Source organism: Orbicella faveolata, unplaced genomic scaffold (assembly GCF_042242905.1).
Source record: "Orbicella faveolata isolate gen_17 unplaced genomic scaffold, um_ofav_v1 contig_14, whole genome shotgun sequence".
NCBI classification, from domain to species: domain Eukaryota; kingdom Metazoa; phylum Cnidaria; class Anthozoa; order Scleractinia; family Merulinidae; genus Orbicella; species Orbicella faveolata.
In genome coordinates, this window is record NW_028301541.1 from 10,167,351 (window position 1) to 10,189,563 (window position 22,213).

At 39.8% G+C, this 22,213-nt stretch overlaps 4 protein-coding genes across 4 annotated transcripts in view; 3 read left to right on the plus strand and 1 right to left on the minus strand.

Annotated features, from left to right (window-relative positions):
• Positions 1-4,968, minus strand: part of LOC110041374 (uncharacterized) — a 66,973-nt gene extending 62,005 nt beyond the window's left edge. Inside the window, exon 1 of the mRNA XM_089286560.1 lies at positions 4,921-4,968. The gene's annotated coding sequence lies outside the window, so the exon portion shown is untranslated. The remainder of the gene's footprint in view (positions 1-4,920) is intronic.
• LOC149113905 (uncharacterized) lies at positions 13-2,619 on the plus strand. Its single transcript, XM_089286559.1, has 2 exons — positions 13-109; positions 437-2,619. The coding sequence occupies exon 2, from the start codon at positions 461-463 to the stop codon at positions 1,262-1,264; it is 804 nt and encodes a 267-aa protein (XP_089142685.1). The 5' UTR covers positions 13-109; positions 437-460; the 3' UTR covers positions 1,265-2,619.
• Positions 4,969-7,994: 3,026 nt separating the features above from the next.
• On the plus strand, positions 7,995-16,046 carry LOC110041366 (BTB/POZ domain-containing protein 19-like). The gene is made up of 8 exons (XM_020746644.2): positions 7,995-8,220; positions 10,114-10,182; positions 10,339-10,501; positions 11,191-11,244; positions 11,570-11,629; positions 12,698-12,898; positions 13,394-13,519; positions 14,431-16,046. The coding sequence occupies exons 1-8, from the start codon at positions 8,138-8,140 to the stop codon at positions 14,557-14,559; spliced, it is 885 nt and encodes a 294-aa protein (XP_020602303.2). The 5' UTR covers positions 7,995-8,137; the 3' UTR covers positions 14,560-16,046.
• Positions 16,047-16,374: 328 nt separating this feature from the next.
• LOC110041391 (uncharacterized) lies at positions 16,375-20,195 on the plus strand. The gene has a single exon (XM_020746669.2). The coding sequence runs from the start codon at positions 16,660-16,662 to the stop codon at positions 19,807-19,809; it is 3,150 nt and encodes a 1,049-aa protein (XP_020602328.2). The 5' UTR covers positions 16,375-16,659; the 3' UTR covers positions 19,810-20,195.
• Positions 20,196-22,213: the final 2,018 nt, after the last annotated feature.

Genomic DNA, 22,213 nt, shown 5'->3' on the forward strand with positions numbered 1-22,213 from the left:
CGCTGACTATGTTCGCAGGCACATGTTAAGATTTGCCCTGATCAATAAGGAATTAGTTTCGAAGGGAAAAGTCAGACACTAGCTCCTGGTAGTAACAGAGAAGTAACAGGTTAGTTCTGTCTTGTTTTTCTTTCGTTTTATCTATTTAGGTCTCTGCAAAGCGAATATACAACACCCTCCGCTGGAACGATCGAGTGGTCGGAGACCGTTCTCCGACAGGCCTTCTGTTCAAATGGTCAAAATCAATACCCGATTTGAGACCAAAACGGCTCAATAACCATGATACCATTTGGCACGTCGCATACCTATGTAGCTGTTAATTAAGGACTTATCACTTCCATATCCTACTAGCTTTGGCTGAGTCTAATACACTCACTCCCATAACTTCCACTTACTGTTTGTAACATTCTGTTGTTTTTATTTACTCTACATTTAGGTATCAGTGTCATTGCTTACAACAATGCTGAATGCCTTGCCATGGACAGCATTTGAACATGACAAAGGTCACTTCTGGGTCCACTATGGTCTGTGTGCATTTGGCTTCCTGTTAGCAGTTATCACCTTCATATCCCAGACTAGAAAGCCTGCGCCTTACGGCCGTCATCACAAATCCAACCAATCATGTGGCCCCATGGTTCATCAAAGAATAGCGCATACAATTTCAGATGCCACCCCAGGGGTTCTTTTGTTTTCATTGGTCTTCTTCCTCTATGGAACTCAAAGAGAATATCCCAATATTACATTCTTCTGCCTATGGCTTTGTCATTACATACATCGTGGAATTATCCACCCCTGGATCATGAAATACAGCAGTCCAACGACACCATTGGGTATACCCCTTGGAGGACTGTTCCCTAATCTTCTTTACAGCTTCCTTAATGCTGACTGGATTGGGTCTGCTGATTATGACCCTGGTTACTACAAAGACCCACGATTCATCATTGGCATCATGGTTTTTATCACAGGATACATTATTAACCGCTGTGCAGACATAGCTCTTTGTAACCTAAGAGCACACAACAGTGTAGGTTACTCTGTCCCACACGGAAGCTTATTCGACATGATTTCTTGTCCCAATTATTTTGGTGAAATGTTAGAGTGGTTTGGCTGGGCCTTAGGGACTTGGTCATTAGCAGGGACAGTGTGGTGGTTGTTTTCCTGTGCTACTTTTGTTCCTCGTGCTAGGCACAACCATCAATGGTATAAGGAGCAATTTCCCGATTATCCTGAGAATAGAAAAGCTTTGATTCCCTTATTGTATTGAAAACAGTGGGACCTTTGTTAAGAGGACATCCTTCACACAATGAAAAGTGTGTTCTTAACAGAGGTGTCCCTGTTTTAGGGGTAATTCACAATGTAGATACAAAGTGTCTCAAAGTAGAGGTTCCACTTCAAATGTTTGTTGCTATGCATTCATCACTGGTGGAGGGGAGGGGGGAGTAACAGGTTAGTCAGAACATCCCACGGCCAGTGCCCTGCTCTCCCGCTTTTCGTACATCTTTCACCTGACTCCTGCCTTTTTCTGCCTGGCTCCCATCCCATGTTAATTAAGGGAACTCAAAACACATCCCAGTCATTTGGCTGTGCTACTCTTAGGCATTTCCTTTGTTTTGAAACACTTGCTTGCCTCTTTTGTCAGCTTATGTGGCACATGTGTACTCATGCCACTTGACATTTCATGACTTATGACATAACCAGTGTGAAAGGGTTTACAATTTCCCTGGAGTGAGCCTGTCTTTTAGCCCAAGTACAAAGTTTTGTTTGTTCAAAATATTTCCTCAGAAGTCTCGGAAGACTCTGAATGAAATCAAATGACAGTTTGGGTTCTTGTTTTTACATTTCTCTCTGCTTCCCACCCTCTTAGAACTCCCACTTCCCGCCCTTCCCCCATCTCCCATACTTCTCCTGCCCCTATTCTCCCAGGCTCCTGCCCAATTTCCCAACCCCCCTGACCGCAGAGACCCGAGGAAACCTGCTGATCTATAGAGTGATAGATAGTTAGACATTCTTAAATTGTAATAGAAATACAAATAGAAGACTAAATTTTGGTTCTTTTTTTAAAGTGAGATGTGCTTGTATCTTATTTGGTCAATGATACTTGCAACAAGTACTTTTCCACTGATAAAGGGCTCAGCCCAAAACATCTGGTACAATTTAAACTTTATAGTACTAAACACTTTAAGATGTGAGAACTCTCAAGTGAGAAGTTTTTCTTTATTTCAAACATTATGGCACTTCACACTTGGATAAAAGAACTTTGATAACTTTTTTTTTTAATTTTAAACATTATGGTACCACTTAGATGCGAGAACTTTGAAAGATTTTTTTTTTTTGTTTTAATATTATTTCAAGTTTCCATTACTGGAAATGACATGCAGTAGTGTAGTCTTTTAAAATCCCTTTTAATGAACCATGCAAGCTTCTTCTTTTCTTTCTTCTACAAGATGAAAATACAGTAGACAGGACTTGTCTTTTACTCTATATTCACTGACGAATCTGCTCATAGGCCCAAATTTGCTCAAGATGTGATGTGGTTGTTATGCGATCTTATCTTCTGTAAGTTGTTTAAGAGCACTGTAGATTTACCCCATCATATTAAAATCCAATCACTGTGCGATACATGAGGACTTATCTTCGTGTCTGTCTTGTGGTAGACTAGGCTATTCCACGTCTTTTGCTTTATCTTTAGGGACCTTACACAAAACACGACAACATGGCAATGAGTAAAGCAATGGATCTTCTAGCGCGTTATGTGCATTTTGTAGCTGCCCTTTGCAAATAAATTCTAGAAATTGACTTTTCTCATGAATAAAACATTTAAAACTTTAAATAAAAAATGCACATACATTGTACCCTAGCAGTCTTTAAAAGAGACGACCTAAAACTTCTTATAATTACAGAAAACTAGAACAGATTATCCTATCTATTTTAATATATTTTTTGCGTTTTGTATAATTTTTATTTTTTTATTTTGATCTGGTGTCCAGAGTCCAGCGTCCAGTCCAGATTTTATATTATGCCACGACACATTGTTTATTCGGACCCTATTCGGTCCGTGAGGACCTGGTGTTCCAAACATAAATTAATTGTTGACTACAATATAACCTCGATATACCGAAGGGCCAAGGGACTGGCAAAATATGTTCGCTATAACGAGGTTTCGTTGTATCGAGGTTCTTTTCCAAATATTTTACTATTACTGGGGCCAGGAAAATTGTTCGTCTTACATTAACTATGTTAATTGTAAGGGAATGGAGATATGAAAGACAATTAAGAATTCGAACATACTCAGCATTTACCAAGAAGTTTTTCTCATAATAGCGCATTTGTTTTCGTTCACAGCATTCAAATTCACAATTTTTTTTTTTTAGTAGTCAGTCGTATGCTATTTGCATTTACGCAATTTAGGATGGGTTTCTTTACGGGTGATGGGTGTAAAGGAAATCCACAGTTCTGTTTATGTGCACGCCCTTCTGCACGTGCTAATGGGCTAATTATATAATGGCTCCAGAAATGATGCGCAGATAGCATGTCCAATGCAACAGACCATTTCTGAGTTGCCTTTTGCCTCTGTGTCAAACCGAGTCTTTGTGCAAAACCATTTATGTGAAAGTGCGTTCCGCTTACGGGTTCATCTTCATGTAAATCAAACTCTTTTTCATGTGAAAGGTTTGCGGGAGGGCTCATTTTGAAACAGAGGCACCAGTTTACTCGAAAATGGTCTATTCCATGGAATAACCAAGTCTAGGTTGGTTTATACTAATGACGGAGTCAGATTCGTAATCAAAATTGCGGAGTAATACAGTCTAGTGAACATCAAACCGATGGAGTCGGAAGCAGCCCTTCGCTTAGTAAAAACCAGATTGTCGGAGTCGCTAGCAGAAGCCGAGGAATAAAGCAATGTCGATGCCTTAGAACTAGGTTTTCTTCTTCGGCTTCTACTTCCGACTCCGTCAATCTAGTTTTCACTGAATCATAGACGACGGAGTCGTAAGCGAAATAGTGGAAGACATGGAAACAAACAAACAAAACAAATGCCATGGTTTCATTATGGATGCGAAGCAGCATATTGAAAGTAGCCTTTTTTAAAACTTTCTACTGATTCAAAGTTGTCAGTTCGGCAAACTCTTGAAGTGAAAACTTTTGCCTCTCGAGATAAATTTAAAAATTTAAGGAATGTTAAAAAATATGTATGAATTAAAGAAATAGATAAAATCTGTTTTGAAAAAGAACATCTGTGTGGCACACTTTAGGTTGTGGTCTCACTGTTCTTCGAATTTATACAGTAAACCCGTAAAAACGTTTCTCAAACTTCTTTAAAGAAGTAAATTACCAAACTTATATGATTGAGAAAATCACTTCGCTGTGATTGGCGTATTGGAGGCAAATTTGGTCATCATTAATCATCCGAGATTACTGGCGAAATTTTAAAATTATGTGACACTCTTACCCTAGTTTCCCCCGTGACGGCTTTTTTACTTCACATATTGGTAGAATGGAGAAAGAAGAAAGGAAACCTCTGGGGCCAGGGAGTCACGTGAAAGTCGAACTCGTAGACCTCCAATAGTTCAGTAAAAAGCGTGAAAACCCACAAGAAAACACTTGCTTTCTGATCTTTCACAGAAAATTTGCGGAAAGAACATTAAATTGATGAATTTTTAGCTCTCTACAGCAATAATTTAACTTCGAGGCAAGGAGAATATCAGCTACTTGATATGTTTATTTTAGCTGTCAATCATGTGGGTAATTTTAAAATCTGTCCACACTACGTCGGAGGAATTTGAAATCGCAACAACCACCGGTCTTTTTGGGATTTGTGTTTTAAAAAAAGAATACTCGAGCAGGGAAATCACATTATTATCGTGAGGTTATCGTTTTCAAACAGCTTTGTTTTCAAAATGTTTCCGTCCACTTTAAAACGAAAAGCCGGCGTTTTCAAATTCCTCCGGTTTGAAGAGCGTTTTTGAATAGCTCCCTTTTCGTGACGGATTAGTGTGGACAGTAGGCTTAACCGTAAAAATAAAGCTGTGTTTTCAAATTTTTTTTGGCGTGGTCTGAACGCTGCCTTACAGTTCCACAGCATAAGGGAACTTATTCATTGAAAAATTAAGCTTAGAAAAAGATGTCAAATGGTGCAAATGCCACTAAAGCTGAACATACAAAGTCTGCAAACACAGTCGAACCTCTATTAAGCGGCCACTCTGGAGGACGAGACATCTGGCCGCTAATAGAGGTGGCCGTTTAATAGAGTTTCACACGAAAACAAAACAACGTTGGCGTGACCCAGTTTTCAGTTTATCAAATATAAGTACCAACAAATGCAAGTGAAGAAAAAGGAAAAACAATGATGGTTATAATAAGGTCCATAACGTCAACAAAAGCCAAAGAAACAATTATGTGTACAGACGTAGCCTGCGTAGCAGTCTTTTCCGTTTCCTCTGAGCGGGAGAAAGCGAGAGCCAAGGGGAAGTCTTGCGAACGGATGGGGCGAGCGCAAAAAGTTAGAAACAGGGGGAGGGGGTGGAGGTAGGGTTAGGCTGTTCCCGTGCCCTCGCGCGACTACTGCCTACATGAAAGGAAACGGAAAAGAATGCTCCGCAGGCTAGTGCAGACGCGACGTGTCTGTCAACCCAACACTGGCTCGTGTGCTGTACAAACAAACTAAAACGCTTCGAAACTTTGTTTTGTGATTGTTTTAATTAAATTCTGCTTAAATGTTTTAATAGTGTTCCACTTTGTAATTCTTTTACCTTCATCTGGCTAAAAACGTCCAACTTCTTATCTCCCTGGCCGTTTAATAGAAGTATAAAACAAAACAAAAATTTGTTTTTCCCATTCATCATGTTGTAACGACTTCAAAAACGAATCGAAAAGTTGCTTTTTATACTTTATCCAACAATTGAAAGCAATTCAACGCAGTGAAATAAAATTGTCTCGTAATTGGAGATTGTAACAATTTTGATTAAATTCAAGTATAACAAGCAATAGACCAACTTTTCCATCAGGAGTAAACGAATTACACATCTGTATCAATAGCCAATCACTCGTAGCTACCCACACGTCTTCAACTTTAAAATTCCATAATTACTACATAAATATCTAGCCATTAACTGTGTGCATTTGACGTGAATTACCTGCCGCTTTACATAAGCCTGGGAGAACTTCAGATTGAGCTTCCACTGTTTTCCGCTTCACAGTTCAACAAATTTAAAGGTAAGACTGTTCTAAAATGTCTTTGACAAGTTTATTATCTCACAGGCAGTAAGCCTTTGGTATGTTAACTGAAACTCTAGCCAGGTTTTCCACATGTTTTGTCTTTCGCAAAATTGCATTAGAATTCTGTTTTCCAACTTCACCAAGTACAGTAATTTAATCTCAAAATTTTCCTAAATTTCTTATTTTTTGGCTATTGTAAATGACACGAAATAAATCATATCTCAAAACAGCAATCGAAAGAACAATTGATGTCCTCAAAGCTATCCCATATGAGCTGCTTCGAAAATTTAGGCTTTTGTTTGTGATTGTCAAATTTTGCGATTTTGAAAATTTGGGTATTGCTTGCAAAGTATTTGTTTCGCAGATAGTTTTGTCCCATCCGGTCAACTTGAGCTCTCTGTAGTTTTTGCCACAAGGTCTGAGTTAATATATCTCGTTTGAGATTTAAAAAAGGGTTAAGAAAACGAGACAATACGCGATTCTATCCCATGGAAATTGACGGGAGGAGCAGAAACGAATAACAAGAGTAAGTCCCGGATTCCATATAATTTTTGCAAAGGTGGCTTTTTGCTTGATATCTTTTCGCGTGATGCCTTTTCGTTTGATGCCGTTTCGCTCGATGCATTTTCGCGTGACGCCTTTTTGTGTGATGCCTTTCAGCGTGATACCTTTTAGCGTGGTGCCTTCAACCGTGATGCCTTAAAGCGTGATGCCTTTTAGCGTGATGCATGCCTTTTTGCGTGATGCCTTTCAGCTTGATACCTTTACGCGTGACGCCTTTTCGCGTGATAACCTTTGGCTTGATGCCTTTCAACGTGATGTCTTTTCGCGTGATGCCTTTATGCGTGATGCCATTTTGTGTGATACCTTTTCACGTGATGCCTTTTGCGTGATGCCTTTCAACGTGATGCCTTTTCGCGTGATGCCTTTACGCGTGATGCCATTTTGCGTGGTGCCTTTTCGCGTGATGCTTTTTCGCGTGATGCCATTTTGCGTGATGCCTTTTTATGTGATGCCTGTTTGCGTAATGACTATTTGTAGAATCGACTTGTTGCCATTCCGCTTTGAATGGATGCACGTACAATTTGGATGAATTGACATCAATTACTATGTACTGAATTTTGTCATAGATATACCTCTATCCTTTATTATGGTGGGAGAGGGAGATTACGTGTGGAGACACAAGCAGAAGCGTTATGCCTTTTTGCGCGATGCCTGTTTGCGTGATGCCTTTTCGCGTGGTACCGTTTAGTAAGTGTAATACCTTTCACGTGATACCTTGTTGCGTGATACCTTTTCGCGTGATGCCTTTTAGCGTAATGCCTTTTTGTATGATGCCTTTAGGCGTGATACCTTTTAGCATGATGTCTTTATGCGTGACGCCTTTTCGAGTGATGCCTTTCAGTGTGATGCCTTTTAGCGTGATGCCTTTTCCCGTGATTCCCTTCAGCGTGATGCCTTTTCCCGTGATTCCCTTCAGCGTGATGCCTTTTCCCGTGATGCCCTTCAGTTTGATGCCTTTAAGCGTGATGCCTTTTCGAGTGATGCCTTTTAGCGCGATGCCTGTTTGCGTAATGACCATTTGTAGAATCAGCTAGTTGCCATTCAGCTTTTGATCGATGCATGTACAATTTGGATAATTTGATATCAATAACTGAGTACTGAATTTTGTCATAGATATACCTCCATAGTTAGCTCATCATTCCGTGTGAAATTCACCGGCTTGCTCATAGAGCACTTTGATTCACTTTGTCGCAGGACTGTACTCCCTCGTTCCCAGCCTCCAAGGGAGTGTTGTTGTTGTTGGTCGCCTAGCAGAAAGTGTGAAACGCGGACTTTCGATGTTGTTGTTAAACAACAGTTTTCGAGAGCTTATAGTCGAAATGTGAGCATGATTAGTTCTCCTTCATTCTAATCAACAATGACACAAGAACGCACGATCCCTGGATGCCCTTGGGCATTCGCAGACGACATGAGAGGAATCATCGACAAGAAGGAATTCAGGTTTGGAACGTTCCATCGTAAATTAACATGATCGCTGTGCAAACAGTTTTAAGCCTAACCTTAAGCTTGAATTTCGTTGCCTTCTCGTGAAGTGCTTCTCTGTGTTGACTCTTATTTCAATAAAACGTTTTGAGCCTCGTTGATACTGACTCGCTCACATGAAATCCTTTCAGTTTTGTGACAGTCTTCAGAGTCCATCACGGAAAGCTATATTCGTTAACAAATTGTTTCTTTAATTCAACAGGGGCTATATCACGCTTTATTTTATTTTTCTTTCTTTATTTATGAGTTCCAAACTCTGTTTTATAATAATATGAAATCATTATAGCTGCCTTGTTTAACCTATTATATGAGAGCACTCAAGAACTAGAGGAAGAAAGGAAAATGTTCCCTCAATCTCTACTTATCCACACTTCTGCTATGCTCTCATCGTTTCCTTGTGGTGGTGTGGTTACAGGGCTGACAGAGCCCTTCAAACATCAGGGGTACATTGGGGTTTGCGGTACTGGACAATTTTTCTTGCAGTATTTTGGTAATTTTAATCTCAAATTGCAGTATTGTGGTATTTAAACAAACCTGCGGGATGCGGTTTTTTACTGTGAATTTTGGATGGTTTTAAAAATTATCCTCAAAGTCCTCCAATGTTTTGGGAATCTTCTCTAGTTTCCAATCAGAAAAGGGTAATTTATTATTTGTCAATTATTAGCCAACACGCCAGTGGGTGTTACTTCTTTGTTTATTTTGTCTAAATCTAAAATAACCTGAGTTGACGTTCATTAAAAAATTCCTAATTGTTATTTCTGTGTTATTACTGCTTTCAACGTGACATACAGCATTATGTAGTGGTTTCAGTGCGACATCGAGTTTGAATTTGTTATTGAAGAATTGTGGTATTTGGCGACTTTTTTGCGATATTGCGGTATTTGCCCCCCTCGGACATGGTTAATGGTGCTCTAGTCACAGCTGCTATGGTCCCTTAGCTAGTTCTTAATTTCCTGGAGTTGCTATATTTAACTGAAATGCTTTGTAATAGTCCAAAAGATCAGGCTTAAGTCTCCTTTTATTTGAAGTGGTTGCAGACCTATAAATTTGCAACAGTTTGTACAAAATACAATGCACTTTAAGAGCAAAGACAGAAAGTCTGGATCAAGTGCTGGAGAAGGTTTTGATAACCTTTGTATTATAAACCAGAACAGAATAATGAGAATGGCAAATCATAGAAGACTCATACTTAGCATTACCAGTGAGATTTTGGTTTATGCTTCTGATTAAGGTGGTGTTATAGTATACATGTATGATTCTGCTTTGGATTTGTTGAGTGTTCAAAGCCAATCACAGACCATGGTAAAATAAAGCAGAGACAGTTCTGCATTACTTTTGGTTTCTGTTGAATTGTTGTTGCTATGGTTGTTACCATTGAAAACATGGATCATGTGTACTAAAGAGATCTAGCTGTTGTTGAGTGTTTATCGATACCCTGGATCAACCCATGATTGACACTCGATCGACATCTTCATCGACACCTCAATCAATACTCGGTTGATACTAGATTTACACTCCCTCGACATCTCGACTGACACTTGATCAACACTTGAACGACAGTCGGTCGATAGCTGTTAGTCAGTGTGGACTGACTCACGTATCAATTGACACTCAAATGCATGTCTGCAAAAATTATTAGATTGTTGATTGACTGTTAACCAAGATGTCGATCGAGTATCAACAGAGTATCGAACATGGAGATGTTGATTGAGTGTTGGTTGAGATGTCGAGTGAGTGTTGATCGAGGGTTAATCAAGGGTATCGATCAACACTCAGCCAGGATGCCAATAGTACACATGATCTGAAAATGTTGACTGAGAAAATATGACTAAGTTTTGTTCCTTGCTATAGTGATGTCAAGTTCATCGTGGGGCCCAATAGAAAAGTGATCCGTGCTAACAAAGCAATTCTTATGGCAAGGTAAGACTGATTATTACATGTATTTAATTGATAATTATAATATTAAATAATAAGTAAAATGGTTCCTTTGTTGAAACTATATACAGTACTGTGCAGTCTTGCTAGCACTTGTAAAATCCTTGGAAGTCTAATATACTTTATATGTACATAATACAGGTGTGAAGTTTTCCAGGCAATGCTTTCAGATCAGAAAGACAATGTCCGACCAAAGGGTGATCAACAGGATATACCACTAGTCCTAGCAGATGTTACACCAGAAATCTTTATGTCAATGTTGGAATTTCTTTACACCAATACATGCACTCTAAACAGCAAGAATGTAAGTGGAAAATAATGTTCTTTTTAAAGTTTTGTAATTACTGCTTGAGCATACATGTACATCTTAACTGATCTCTGCTCGATGACAATGCAAAATCCCTGGTGTTCATTGAACCTTTTAGGGCTGGGTTAAAAAGCAGTTTTGGCCCTTCTTAGGGTGTGCGGCCTCATGAGGTCCACAGCAAGAGCATTCCAGTACCTTTTAGGGTAAATGAGCTTGAAAAAAATGACAGGAGATATTTAATTTAACTTTGATAATACCACAGTATGCCAACAAAAAAATAATGCTAAATAAATAGGCACCAATGCTATGCCAATGCCATGCCAAAGCCACGCCAACGCCACGCCAATGGCTTGCCAACTGCTGAGCAACATGCTCCTCATCATTAAATAAGTATGTTTAACCTCATAGTGCAAACTTTATCAGGTGCAAAACTTCCACAGGTCGTTAGAGATGTATTTTGTATCAACAAGCTACTGCACTGCTCCCCTAGGATCCGAAGCTTTTCCCTGAGGGGTATTCCCACAGAATTTGTCAGGTTGCTGTAAGTTGTACACATGTATAATACTGTTAACAGAGAAGCAATGCATTCAGAAGTAACAAATTTTACATAATGACAGCTGTGTTAACTACTTCCTTATTACTGATACTAACAGTACTTACATTAAATAAATTATATTTTTTTTAAGGTGATGGAAGTCATGGGCTCAGCCATGGAGTACAATTTAGAGCAACTACAAAAGGTGCATACATGTACATGTTGAGGCCTTGATCATGTCATCATCAGATGAGAGTACATGTATCTAGATACATGAACAGTTTTTTAAAATACAAGTTCTGAACTGTCTTGAGTGCACAGCATATATTGTTCATTTTATTTAATATAATACACTCAAACCTGGCACATTAACCTTTTAGCTGTGCCTTCAGTAAAAATTGAAGATTAAGGCATCAGTCCTAGTTGCAGCTCCAGTAATCAGGGTGCAATAAGAGAGGTCAATGTCCTTTAAAGTGAATAAGTTATCTCATGTTTTATTGATTTTGTAATTTTATTTCATTACATGACAGATTTGTGAGCAGTTCATTGGTGAAACTCTTGCAATAGAGACGGCATCAGAAGCTATGCAGGTAATTTAAAGTTCAGTCACTTGGAACTGTAAATTATTAGTTATGTTTAGTTTAAATATGTTATTAATAATTTACCATTTTGACTTGGTATCATTTGTGTATAATACATCTTATTTGATGGTTCAACATATACTGTCAGACAAGTGAATACACATGGATACTTTGCGAGTTCTGAATGAGCAAAATGTCCAATAATGCATCATCGAATAAGCGCTTCATTATTCCACCGTTATCCTACTTTCTAGTAATACATCCTGCATCATTAGAAAATCATACTGATTGCATACCATTTATACAAATTAAAGATAAAAACTAAATATGACTCTTATGTACAGTGCAATTAACAGGTTCATTTTCTGCTTGTTTTCCTGACCTGCATGCAATATGGTAAAATGGCATGATAGTTGAATAATATGTTGTATTAACATTTTTAAATGAAAATTCTTGCAGAGGCAATACCCAAAAAAACGCTAACACTAACTTATTAATTATTTAATGTATAACCCTTACTGGAACCTAAAGAAATACATGTGGATAAACTCATTTGTTACCAAGCTAAGGAAAGTGCAATGGCTGACCTGTTACTAAAGTCCTGAACATTGTTTACACTGTGTGCAAGGGAGGCGGCATGGCCAAGTAGTTAGGGCACTGGACTTGAAATCTGGAGGTAGTGGGTTCAAGTCCTACTCTGACCACTAAGCTGGAGTTGTTTCTCGGTAGACCCTAGTTCAACTGCTCGGTCTTGCTTGTAAATAGCCAACTGGTCTGCCTCCCTTCAGTTGGGATTTTTAATCCTGCTATGTTTGAAATATTTGAAGTATTTCTTTCTTTCAATTTAAGCAGCATGCCTGAGAACTTGCTTGTTGACACTAAAAACACATTGACCACTAAAAACTTTCAACATTTCTTAAAATAGCTATATATATTATTATTATTATTCAATAGCTGCAATCAATTGAATGGGGCCAAGTCAATTCTTCTAGTTTACAATTTAAATAATTTTACAGTCTAGAATTGGCTGTTGTAATACGTTGTGATAGATAGTAATGATGACGTTACACTGTCTAGATTGCCGTTACCTATGATCAGGAAGAGCTTAGAGAGCGCTGTTTGGATTTCATTGAAGAAAACACAGAGAGTGTCTTCAGAACTAAAGGATTTCATGAACTGTCTGAGGAAGCCTTGTCTTTACTGCTGCAAAGTGACAAGCTGATGATGGATGAGCTGGAAATTCTTGTTGCTGTGAGGGAATGGGCCACAGTTAATTCTGTAAGATTTGGTTTATTGGTTGATTTGTACAATGTATTGGGTCATTGTGTTATTTTTCAGTGATGCTGTGACTTAATGGTGAGAACACTGGAATATGGCCATTGTGTTGTGTTTTTGTGCTAAATTCTTTATTCCTGAATGCATTGCCTCTCTATACCAAGGAGTATTTATTTACTAGTGTTATACACATTCAACTAGTACAGCAACCCATTAAGTTTTGAGGATTGTCCCTGAAGGACGAGCATTGGATGCTGCCGGTGGAGGGTGGGGGGTGTAGTTGTTTGTTGCTACAGAATCCCGAGTCACCTCAACGAATTGTAGTGGTTTTGCACCCAATCAAGCTTGTAGCATCTGAGATGGCACCCATATTTTCCAGTTTGCACCCAGTCCCACCACCGTTACTACATGATTTGCCCAATCGAAATAGTGTATTAGTCTATGACCTAATCAATGTTATAAAACCTTAATAAATTAGACATTTGTTTCCTGTTTAAGGTGGTTCTTAGTAAGTCGCTTGCTGAAGTGGCACAGAATGTCATCAAACATGTCAGACTTGCACTGTTAACACCCGAGGAGCTTAAACAAGTAGAGCTTGACAATGACAAGGACAAAATGATTCCAGTAAGTTGAAATATATTAAACCTTACAGTGCCAATGCTTTCGGCTCAATCAATTGGACATGTATGTCAATTCCAAGCCCTTTCATCCTCCTCCCCACCCCCCCTCCCCTGCGTTTGTCAGACGTTTGGGCATGACTTCAAAAAGTCCAAACTTCTTGATGGAAACCTAAATATAATGGTCTATAATATTTGCGCACTGAAGCAATAAAAGGTTGGGATGTTAAGTTGTAAATGTCTGCCAAATGTTTTTAGGCTCTATCGTCGTGGAAAAACGGGTCAAACTTGAGAAAAAAAAACTTTTCCTTCAACGATTTACCTGTAACTGTATTCTTTGTCCAGTGGTCCAGGAATCTTTTGGTACAGTAAGGGGCCAAGATAGTTAATCAAAAATTTTGGCACTATTTTGTTCAAGGATGCAGCAAAATGAACAAAATTGCCGTGTTAATGCCCTGTTAATGAAGCATGCTATTTCCTCAATGCAAGACAAGACAAGACAAGACAAGACAGGTCGCTTGTCCTTAATTCAGTTTTGAATTCGCTTGTAATCTCAAATTGGCTAAGCTGTAAACAAGCCTTTCTTTTTTTTTTTCGCTGATTACGCAAATTTGTACAGTAACCTTAGGTGAGAAGTATTGTAGACAGCACTACAGACTTTATTCATGGTATGAAATTCGCGAAATCAAATAACCCGTGTGACACATGGAGGCCTTGGTCATTTCCATTGTGTCTCTGGTGTCATGTGGAAGAGCTGGTCCATGGATTCTGTTTTATATTTGAGTGCGTGAACGCGATCACGAGAGTGCGGGAGCTTGTATCCGCGCTTGTGCGCGCGAGGGATAGCGAGTGATTCACGTAGTGTGCTTGCGTGCACTAGGCTATCCCACCCAAATTCATTGTCGGTTTTCCTTTCAGATCAAACAGATATCTGAGGCGTGGAAATATCACGCGTTGAGAAAGTCACCGAAACACAGCGCCTCAGTGCCCAGGCCACGACCGCGACGGGGAACGAAACCGCGGGAAATGTACACAGAAGTCAGTTAACAGAATGCCACTATTTGGTGAATGACTTTTGAAGGCAAGAAAATGGAGCAGAAAACAAGTTAGGAATTTTGTTGTATGCTGGTTCATAGTATTGCATATTATATACTGCATAATAGATGTGATTTAAACCGTCACTCAAAAATCGATTGATTTGTTACTGGCAGTTTAGACTATGTTTGGACAGTAATGGAACTACGCCGGAGAAATTTGAAAACAGCGTTTTCACTCTGAAAACGAATGGAATGTTTTCCGTCCACACTACGCCAGGGGAATTTTATAACGCAACAATCACCGGCGGCGGAAACCATATAAGTGTTTCCTTGTGGGGTAGAGTTAATCACATGACTATCGTGACGTCATCGTTTTCCAAAAAACCTTGTGTGGACAATTTCTCTGGATTATTACGGACGGTAGGCCTATTCGTAGAACTAAAGCTGCGTTTTCAAATTTCTTCTTTGTAGAGCAGATGGAACGTAAGCTTGATACCTGTAAATAGACAATGCGCGCCTTTCGTTATAAAACAAACACAACTGTAATGTTTCTCTTCAACAAGGAATTGTTTTTTTCTTACTTACTAAGATTAAATGATCGTAATTGGACTCCGTGTCATCCAATTCTATATGTAAACTTACTCGCGGTTAAACATTCCGGACTCCAGCACGCAAAGGCCCGTGATCTAATCGCTCGTGTTATTACAGACGGAACTGGACTTCGTTCTTCCTTGTGCTATATTTATACATGTTTATAGAATGCTATAGAATGCTTTTAGCACTGACGAATTGCACTTTCCCAGTTAAACGTGTTTAATTCATCTTTAAAAACAAAAGTCAGTGATGCTCTTCTCAGTCTTGATTTCATTCTCTAATAGAAATTATTGAACCATGTTAAGCCGCAATGTAAACGGCGAATTTTAGCTACACTTTAGTTACATTGCAACTCGGAAAGTTCATTATATGAAAGCATCATCTTAGTTGATTTGTTCAGTCTCATTTAATAACTCATAATCAAAAATTTATTTTTGTATATGCTTAATAGTTCCTTTCTAGCCGGCATTTATAAATCCCTTGAATTTGATATTGGAGTTTAGACTTAAGACTGAATATTTAAATAGTTTGAAACGAAACGTAATATCATTTAAATATTGCGCTTCCTAAAGCCACTGACACCGATGCTGGCAATTATTATTATTTTTTTAATTTCTTTATTATTAATAAACTATCATTATGTATAAGCTATTCTTGTCTTCATTTGTCTATTCAGTAATAATCATAACTTTAAATGCCGTCGACTTTAAACGCTGAAATTTGAGTAAGAACTAGACTTCTCAAATAGGATGAACATATCTCAAATTGTCAGTAAATTGAGACGAGCAATATTACACCTACGTTGTGTTTTGCCTCTTTTTGCGCCAGTCTGCTAAAAGGTCGGCCTCCTAAAATTCAATAAACTTATTGACCAACGGCAAAAGTTTTTATTTTCGTTTATTATCTAAACACAATTTAGCATATAGAGTGCCCGTAGGGTTTTATATGGTAGTATGTTTAGCCCAATAAACTGTTTTGAAATGTATTGTATGCACAAGGCAAGGTCTAATATTTTTTGTTTACCGACTGACTGCAGTGGGACTCCAGTAGATATTGAAGGCTTATTTTCATGCAGTTTTAGAAACAGCCAAAATAAAGTATTAGCTAAAAAAAGACTCATGCTTCCTGTTATTAGACCGGAATATTGTCGTCATTAATTCGCTTATTTTTCCGATAGCAAAAATCTTCGCGACATAATGCAAATTTTTTGTAATTATGCGAGCACAATACAAACGTTGACCTGGGCTGTTCTCAGTGGTTATGTACACACGTGAGGTGTGAAGTTTAACCCGCTGGGGGTTTTAAGTGGAAATAAGCTTTTAACAAAAGGATATTGAAAGTTCTTGAGATCCATTGAAGCTAACACGTTGCCCCAGCGAAACCCGTAAATGCTTAGTGACGGAGGAGTAGGGGTTTTGCTCTGTGAACACGAAATGTGGTTTCCGTACATTTGATTGATCCCGTCAACCAACCTGACCTTTAGGTGAAGTTTTATATTGCTGGTTTAATTGTCGAAATGTGGGAGGCGAAAACATTGACGCAACAGAATGGAAATTTACGTACTACAAACTTGACAACAGTGTCAAACGAATTGAGCGAAATCAAATTTAGCTTCGAAGAGAAGCCTTCGGGGACGAAATCAACTGCTACCTGCGAAATGTCAGAAACAACGCAAAACACAGTACATAGAGTTTTAACTTCTGATATTATTGCAAGAATACAGGCGGTGGACAATGAGGACGATATCGCCACTTGTCAAACGGACATAACAAAAAGAAAAATTCCGCATCGAGCGAATTACAAGCTTGGAGCGAATTATACTGGCGACTTTTCGAGACACGCAGCTGAGGTGAAATATGGCGACCACTTGGACGATTCAGGGATGTGTATTATCCGTAATGTGGTGATTGTTAAAAATAGCGCGTCGCCGCTGGGATTTTTTATTCGACAAGGAGATGGATCATTTATCAAGCAGGGAATATTTGTTTCGCGTGTTACGCAAGGGAGCATTGTCGACGCAAACGGTTTGCTCAAAGTTGGAGATGAAATCATTGCAGTTAATTACGTCGACATCGACGGATTCAGCCTGGATGATGTAGTGCGAATGATTCAGGCTCCGCGAAAATTGATTTTAACGATTCGAATAAATGCTTTCTTAATCAAAAGCAGTTCTTCCGTTGGCGATGCTTTCAGTTCTCTAACAACTAATGGAGAGAAGGCTACCTCGAAGGCTTTAAAAATCAAAAACAAGCAGTCTCGGGCAAATGATTATAAAGAGCCAAGCAACAAAGGTAAACAAACTGAGCAAACACAAACGGAAAATTTGAAAGTGGACAAAAATGCAAATGAGCATCGGGACATCTTAAAATCGTCAAATCATTCGGAAAATTCGGCGACCATTGAAGATCTTATCAACGCTATTCGTGCGCAAAATAATCGATCGAAGAAAAGCAAGAGACATTTTGAGCACGGTGAAAACAACAGCGAGCCATCTCCCGAAGACTCTGGCCACTCGAACGGCTCTCTGCACAAACAGCGAGACTTGAATAAAGCCGAGAATCCGCAGATTAGAAAACCATCCAATGATGGCATCATTTTGTCAACCAGAACTCCTCAAATTGCCAGTCGAAAGTCAAGTACTTTAACACCAATAACGTCTGTGAATTTGATTTTCGATGACCCTGATGATTTTACTGTTCCAGCTCCTCCTACCAAACATACTATTTCAAACGAACAATCCCTAAAAGTTTATTCTTCGGGAATAAGTTCACGAAGCCCTCCGGGTTCTCCCGGGGGTAGTCCGAAGGCAAGGCGAAGACTTCCGTCCGTGCCTGGCGACACCACACGCGCAAGTCGCTCTAACAGCGATGCCCGTAGCGAGAACGGTTCGCACCCGGCTACCAAACCCTTGCTTTCCCTACCAGCGGAGCCAAGGAGCCGTAGGATGCTCCCTACACCCCCACCATCCCCCGTTGCCTCACATAAAGCGGAATTATCAAACAGTCGAGAAACAAGCTCGACCACAGGTGAAAACTCTGAGAGTGGAAAATCAAACCGGAACAGTTGGACTGGACCGGCAGACAGTGAAACGATGGAGGAAAAATCACCAGCGCCATCTCCCTCAAGGAAGGAATCAGGGTTGTCTTTGAGCCAAATCTTCGGCGCATTTGCGTTGAGAACTCATTCAGATGCTACAGATGAACCAGAAAAGAGTAAGAATGGAGGCAAAACTGAGTCTTCCGCACCCCAAAGGCCTATGCGAAAGAGCGAATCTCATCGAGACGATATCTTGGCGCAACAGAGGCAGTCTCTGCTGTTACATTCGTACGTCTCTGGTGGACTGCAGCCTCCTAGCGGACCTAAAAGACTCACGAGTCGTTCATCACAACCTAATTTGAAACTTTCGCCAGTTCAGGAAGAACCTTCCAAATCAAAGCTCTCTCCTGGCTCGCCTGAGAACTCCAAATTCTCTCCAAAGCTCACCAGAAGGCGCGCCAGCCTTGCGTCAATAACTGACAAGAGTTTAACCAATCAGCTTCCCGCGCAAGACTTGAGTGACGCCGACCGACTTAGAAGTGAGGCAGAAACTGGGTTTTTGATATTCCCAGATGATTATACTGGGCATAATCTGCTATCGTCGCACGCAGTCTCCGGTATGGTCTCTTTGCACATTATCAAGGCTACTCACTTACCTTTCGCTGATAAGAAGCTTTTGGAGAAGAAAAAGAAAGTCTACTTTGCGGTAGAGGTGGACTTTGAGCGAAAAGCTTTCACAACTACCAAGAGGGCGTCAAAAGCCCTAACCTGGGACGAAGTATTTGAAGTAGAAGTCCAACATGGCCGAGAAGTGTGCCTCTCTTGTTTTATTGCAAGCCACGATTTTGACAAACCCGTGACAAAAGCCTCTTTCAATCTGTCTCCTTTTGTGCGATGCGGTCAACAACACAATGTCGTGTTTCGTATGCATCCACAAGGAGCGATTCATCTCAAAATGGAATTCATTGAGATGAAGACCTTGCTTAAACGGGCCCCGTCTGATCGAATATCCGGCGTGTTTGGATTTCAACTCAATGTGACCTCGCGAAATGACAACGCAAGTGTCCCGCTGATCGTCCGGAAGTGCGTGGACGAGATTGAGAAGCGTGGCCTACTGGCTGTGGGTCTGTACAGAATTTCCGGAAACGCTCGACGGAAGAGGCAACTTAAGGCGCAATTCGACGAAGACAGCACCACGGTGGATTTGTCAGAAGACAGCTACCCAGATATAAATGTCATCGCTGGCATTTTGAAAGATTATCTCCGAGAACTTCCCGAGCCCTTGATAACGGAATCCTTGTCGAAGCTACTGATTAACGCAGCTAAGGAACAAGTCCAAGATCAGGATCTGGCCTCACAGAAACGTGTTCTCTCCAAACTGCTGGTTCAGTTACCTCAGAACAATAGAGAGACCCTTGTGTATCTGCTGAACCATTTCTTGCGGGTCATTGCAGAGAAGGAGACGAACAAAATGGACGCGCGCAACCTGTCAGTGTGTTTTGGACCCGTGCTTTTATGTCCCCCGGCGAACCTTACCGAGGGCAAAGACTTGCTGGACCTGAAACTTCATATTAAAATTGTCGAGTTTCTGATTTATCTGTGGAGGAACACCAATGTAACTCCCGGATAGCTCTAAATTTTGTTTAACTTCTAATATTTTTCCGTAAAACCTTTATCTGTTAAGACATATATCAGCACTAACCGTAAACATTTGTCAGTCTTATGTCTTAATTAAACTTCAAATCGACAGTTTTCAGGGAGAGAAATTTTATCATCTTATCCCAAGGGCTTTTTGATTGACTACGGTCCCAGCGGAGGCATACGTACACGCGAGCGCGGCGTGTGCGAGGGTGATAAATTAAGAGCGTGACTCGCGAGTCAAAATGGCTGGAAAACGATCACTCGGTAAGCCTCGCTCGTGATTTTTACACTTGTGTCCTCGCGCATTCCTTTAATACGACTCAGCCAAACTTTTGTAAAACAAAAAAAAGGATAATAAAACACGCGCTTCTCAAATTGCCAACTTTTTTTTCGGGGGAGGGGGCGGCGGCTATCAGAACAGACTCTTACGAGTATATGCATTAGGTCTACTTTCGAGTTAGAACAGATTCATGAATTGAAGAAATTTCCGAACTGGACAATACCAAGTACGTGATCATATTTCGTGATAAATATATTGGCATGGGACCTTGCGCTGCTCGATCTGGAAAATGATTGGATGCTTTCATAAATGGATATTACACAAGCAATTCAAAAACCAAACCTTACTCGGCAGTCGGACGCTCTTTGGGCTCGTCACGCAATCTCTATTTCGTGACGAGCCCAAAAAACGTCTACTCTGTCCTGTCGGGTTAATTCTCCGGGTCATTTTCGGAGGATCTTCAGTTTGCACGATGACGTGTGGAGGTTTGAACAAATCCTCGGAAATCATTACCCAAAAATCGTTGTCCGTAACTATTTACTTTCGCCGACACTTTCGCTGCTTTTCTGTTTGTGCGTTGCTAGGAAACTGATTAAAGAGCGTACGTCATTTCGGTTCCCTTTTTTCGAAACCTTTTGTCCAAACAGGATCGTCGTTTCTAATTCCTTACCTATTTCTCGAACCAATTTTTTTCGGGTTTAAAATTATCTTTCTCAATTTATCTGGACTGCGTTGACGTTCATTTTTATCCGTACTTTGCCGTTAACACACTTTTTGCGGATTGGAGAACAAAATTTCTTTCTGAGCTGTGTTTGAAGGTGAGTACAGGAAAATATGCTCATTTTATGTAACTGATCAATAGTGAGATAATAACCTAAACGCCATCTTGGGGTAAAATAAACAGAGTTAAAAGAACTGCAGCATTTAAGCGATCAACAGTTGGCTTTTCTCTTTGACTTTATTTCGCTGATGTTTACGCTTGCTTTTGTCCGATCGAAAAATAGTTACACCTTGGAATTTAAATGTGCAGAAATCTCGTAATAGTTACAAAAATGAACTATACGCCCGTTGAGAAATAGATATGCATGTTATTAAACGAGCGTGAGGCCCGTATTGGAGAAATATTGGTCGAGTTCTCCTTGCGTTTGCAGGTTTATGGGCCGCGAGTGGCAGGCTAGGTCCAAAAACTTGCGAAATATCCGGTCCATTTCGAACCGGACAAGTTGGTTCAATTAAGTATTTAATTTAACTTTCTGGCTTACTCCGAGATCTATTCTTACGTTTGTTTCCTAATGCAAATGAATGAAATCACTAGGACACTGACTCTGTTGTTTCTTTTGCTTCGTCTAAATGCCGATGCCACAATAATACTGGAGGATTTTACACTGCTACTCTGGGCTGAGCTTCTTCAGGTGCCGTAAACTACGCAAAGATAGATGTAAAGCCCAAAATGTTTCTGTTAGTTTTTTTCTAAACTGTTCTTGTTATTTTGTTGATGACTGACTGGCTATGAAGATAAAATAACTCAGTAAAACTAATACAGACAAATTTGGTCAATCATTTTATCAGTGTAACTTGTAAGAAGACAAAAATGATTTCCGATCCAATCAATCAATCCCAATCAATACCAATCGATCAATTAATCGTTATCGATAACTATTGACAATCGATAACAATCGAACTCACAACTTTTTTTCGTCATCGATTTTCATCGATTGCTATCGGCCAACGATATCAATCTTCGATTGTTATCGATTGTCATCGATTGATATCGATATTTGTTTATTGATTGACTACGCCTGTGATCAAGTTACAAACGGAAACATACGCATACGGTTATGTAAATCAACCGGCTTTCTTGTAAACCAGGAAATGTCAGACTTCCACTATCAAAACAGCAAGGAACTAGAACACTACAGAATGGAATACGAAGATGCTGCTTATAGAGTTTATAATAATAAATAATAGTAACTTTATTAATGTGTCGAGATTGTTTAGCCGAGGGATAACCCTCTACTAATTATAGTTTATGGAACTATCTCCAGCGGTGTTGCCTCCACATGTTTCGCGCAAGAATGGAAGAGATATGGAAATAGCCGAGGTCTATGCCCGG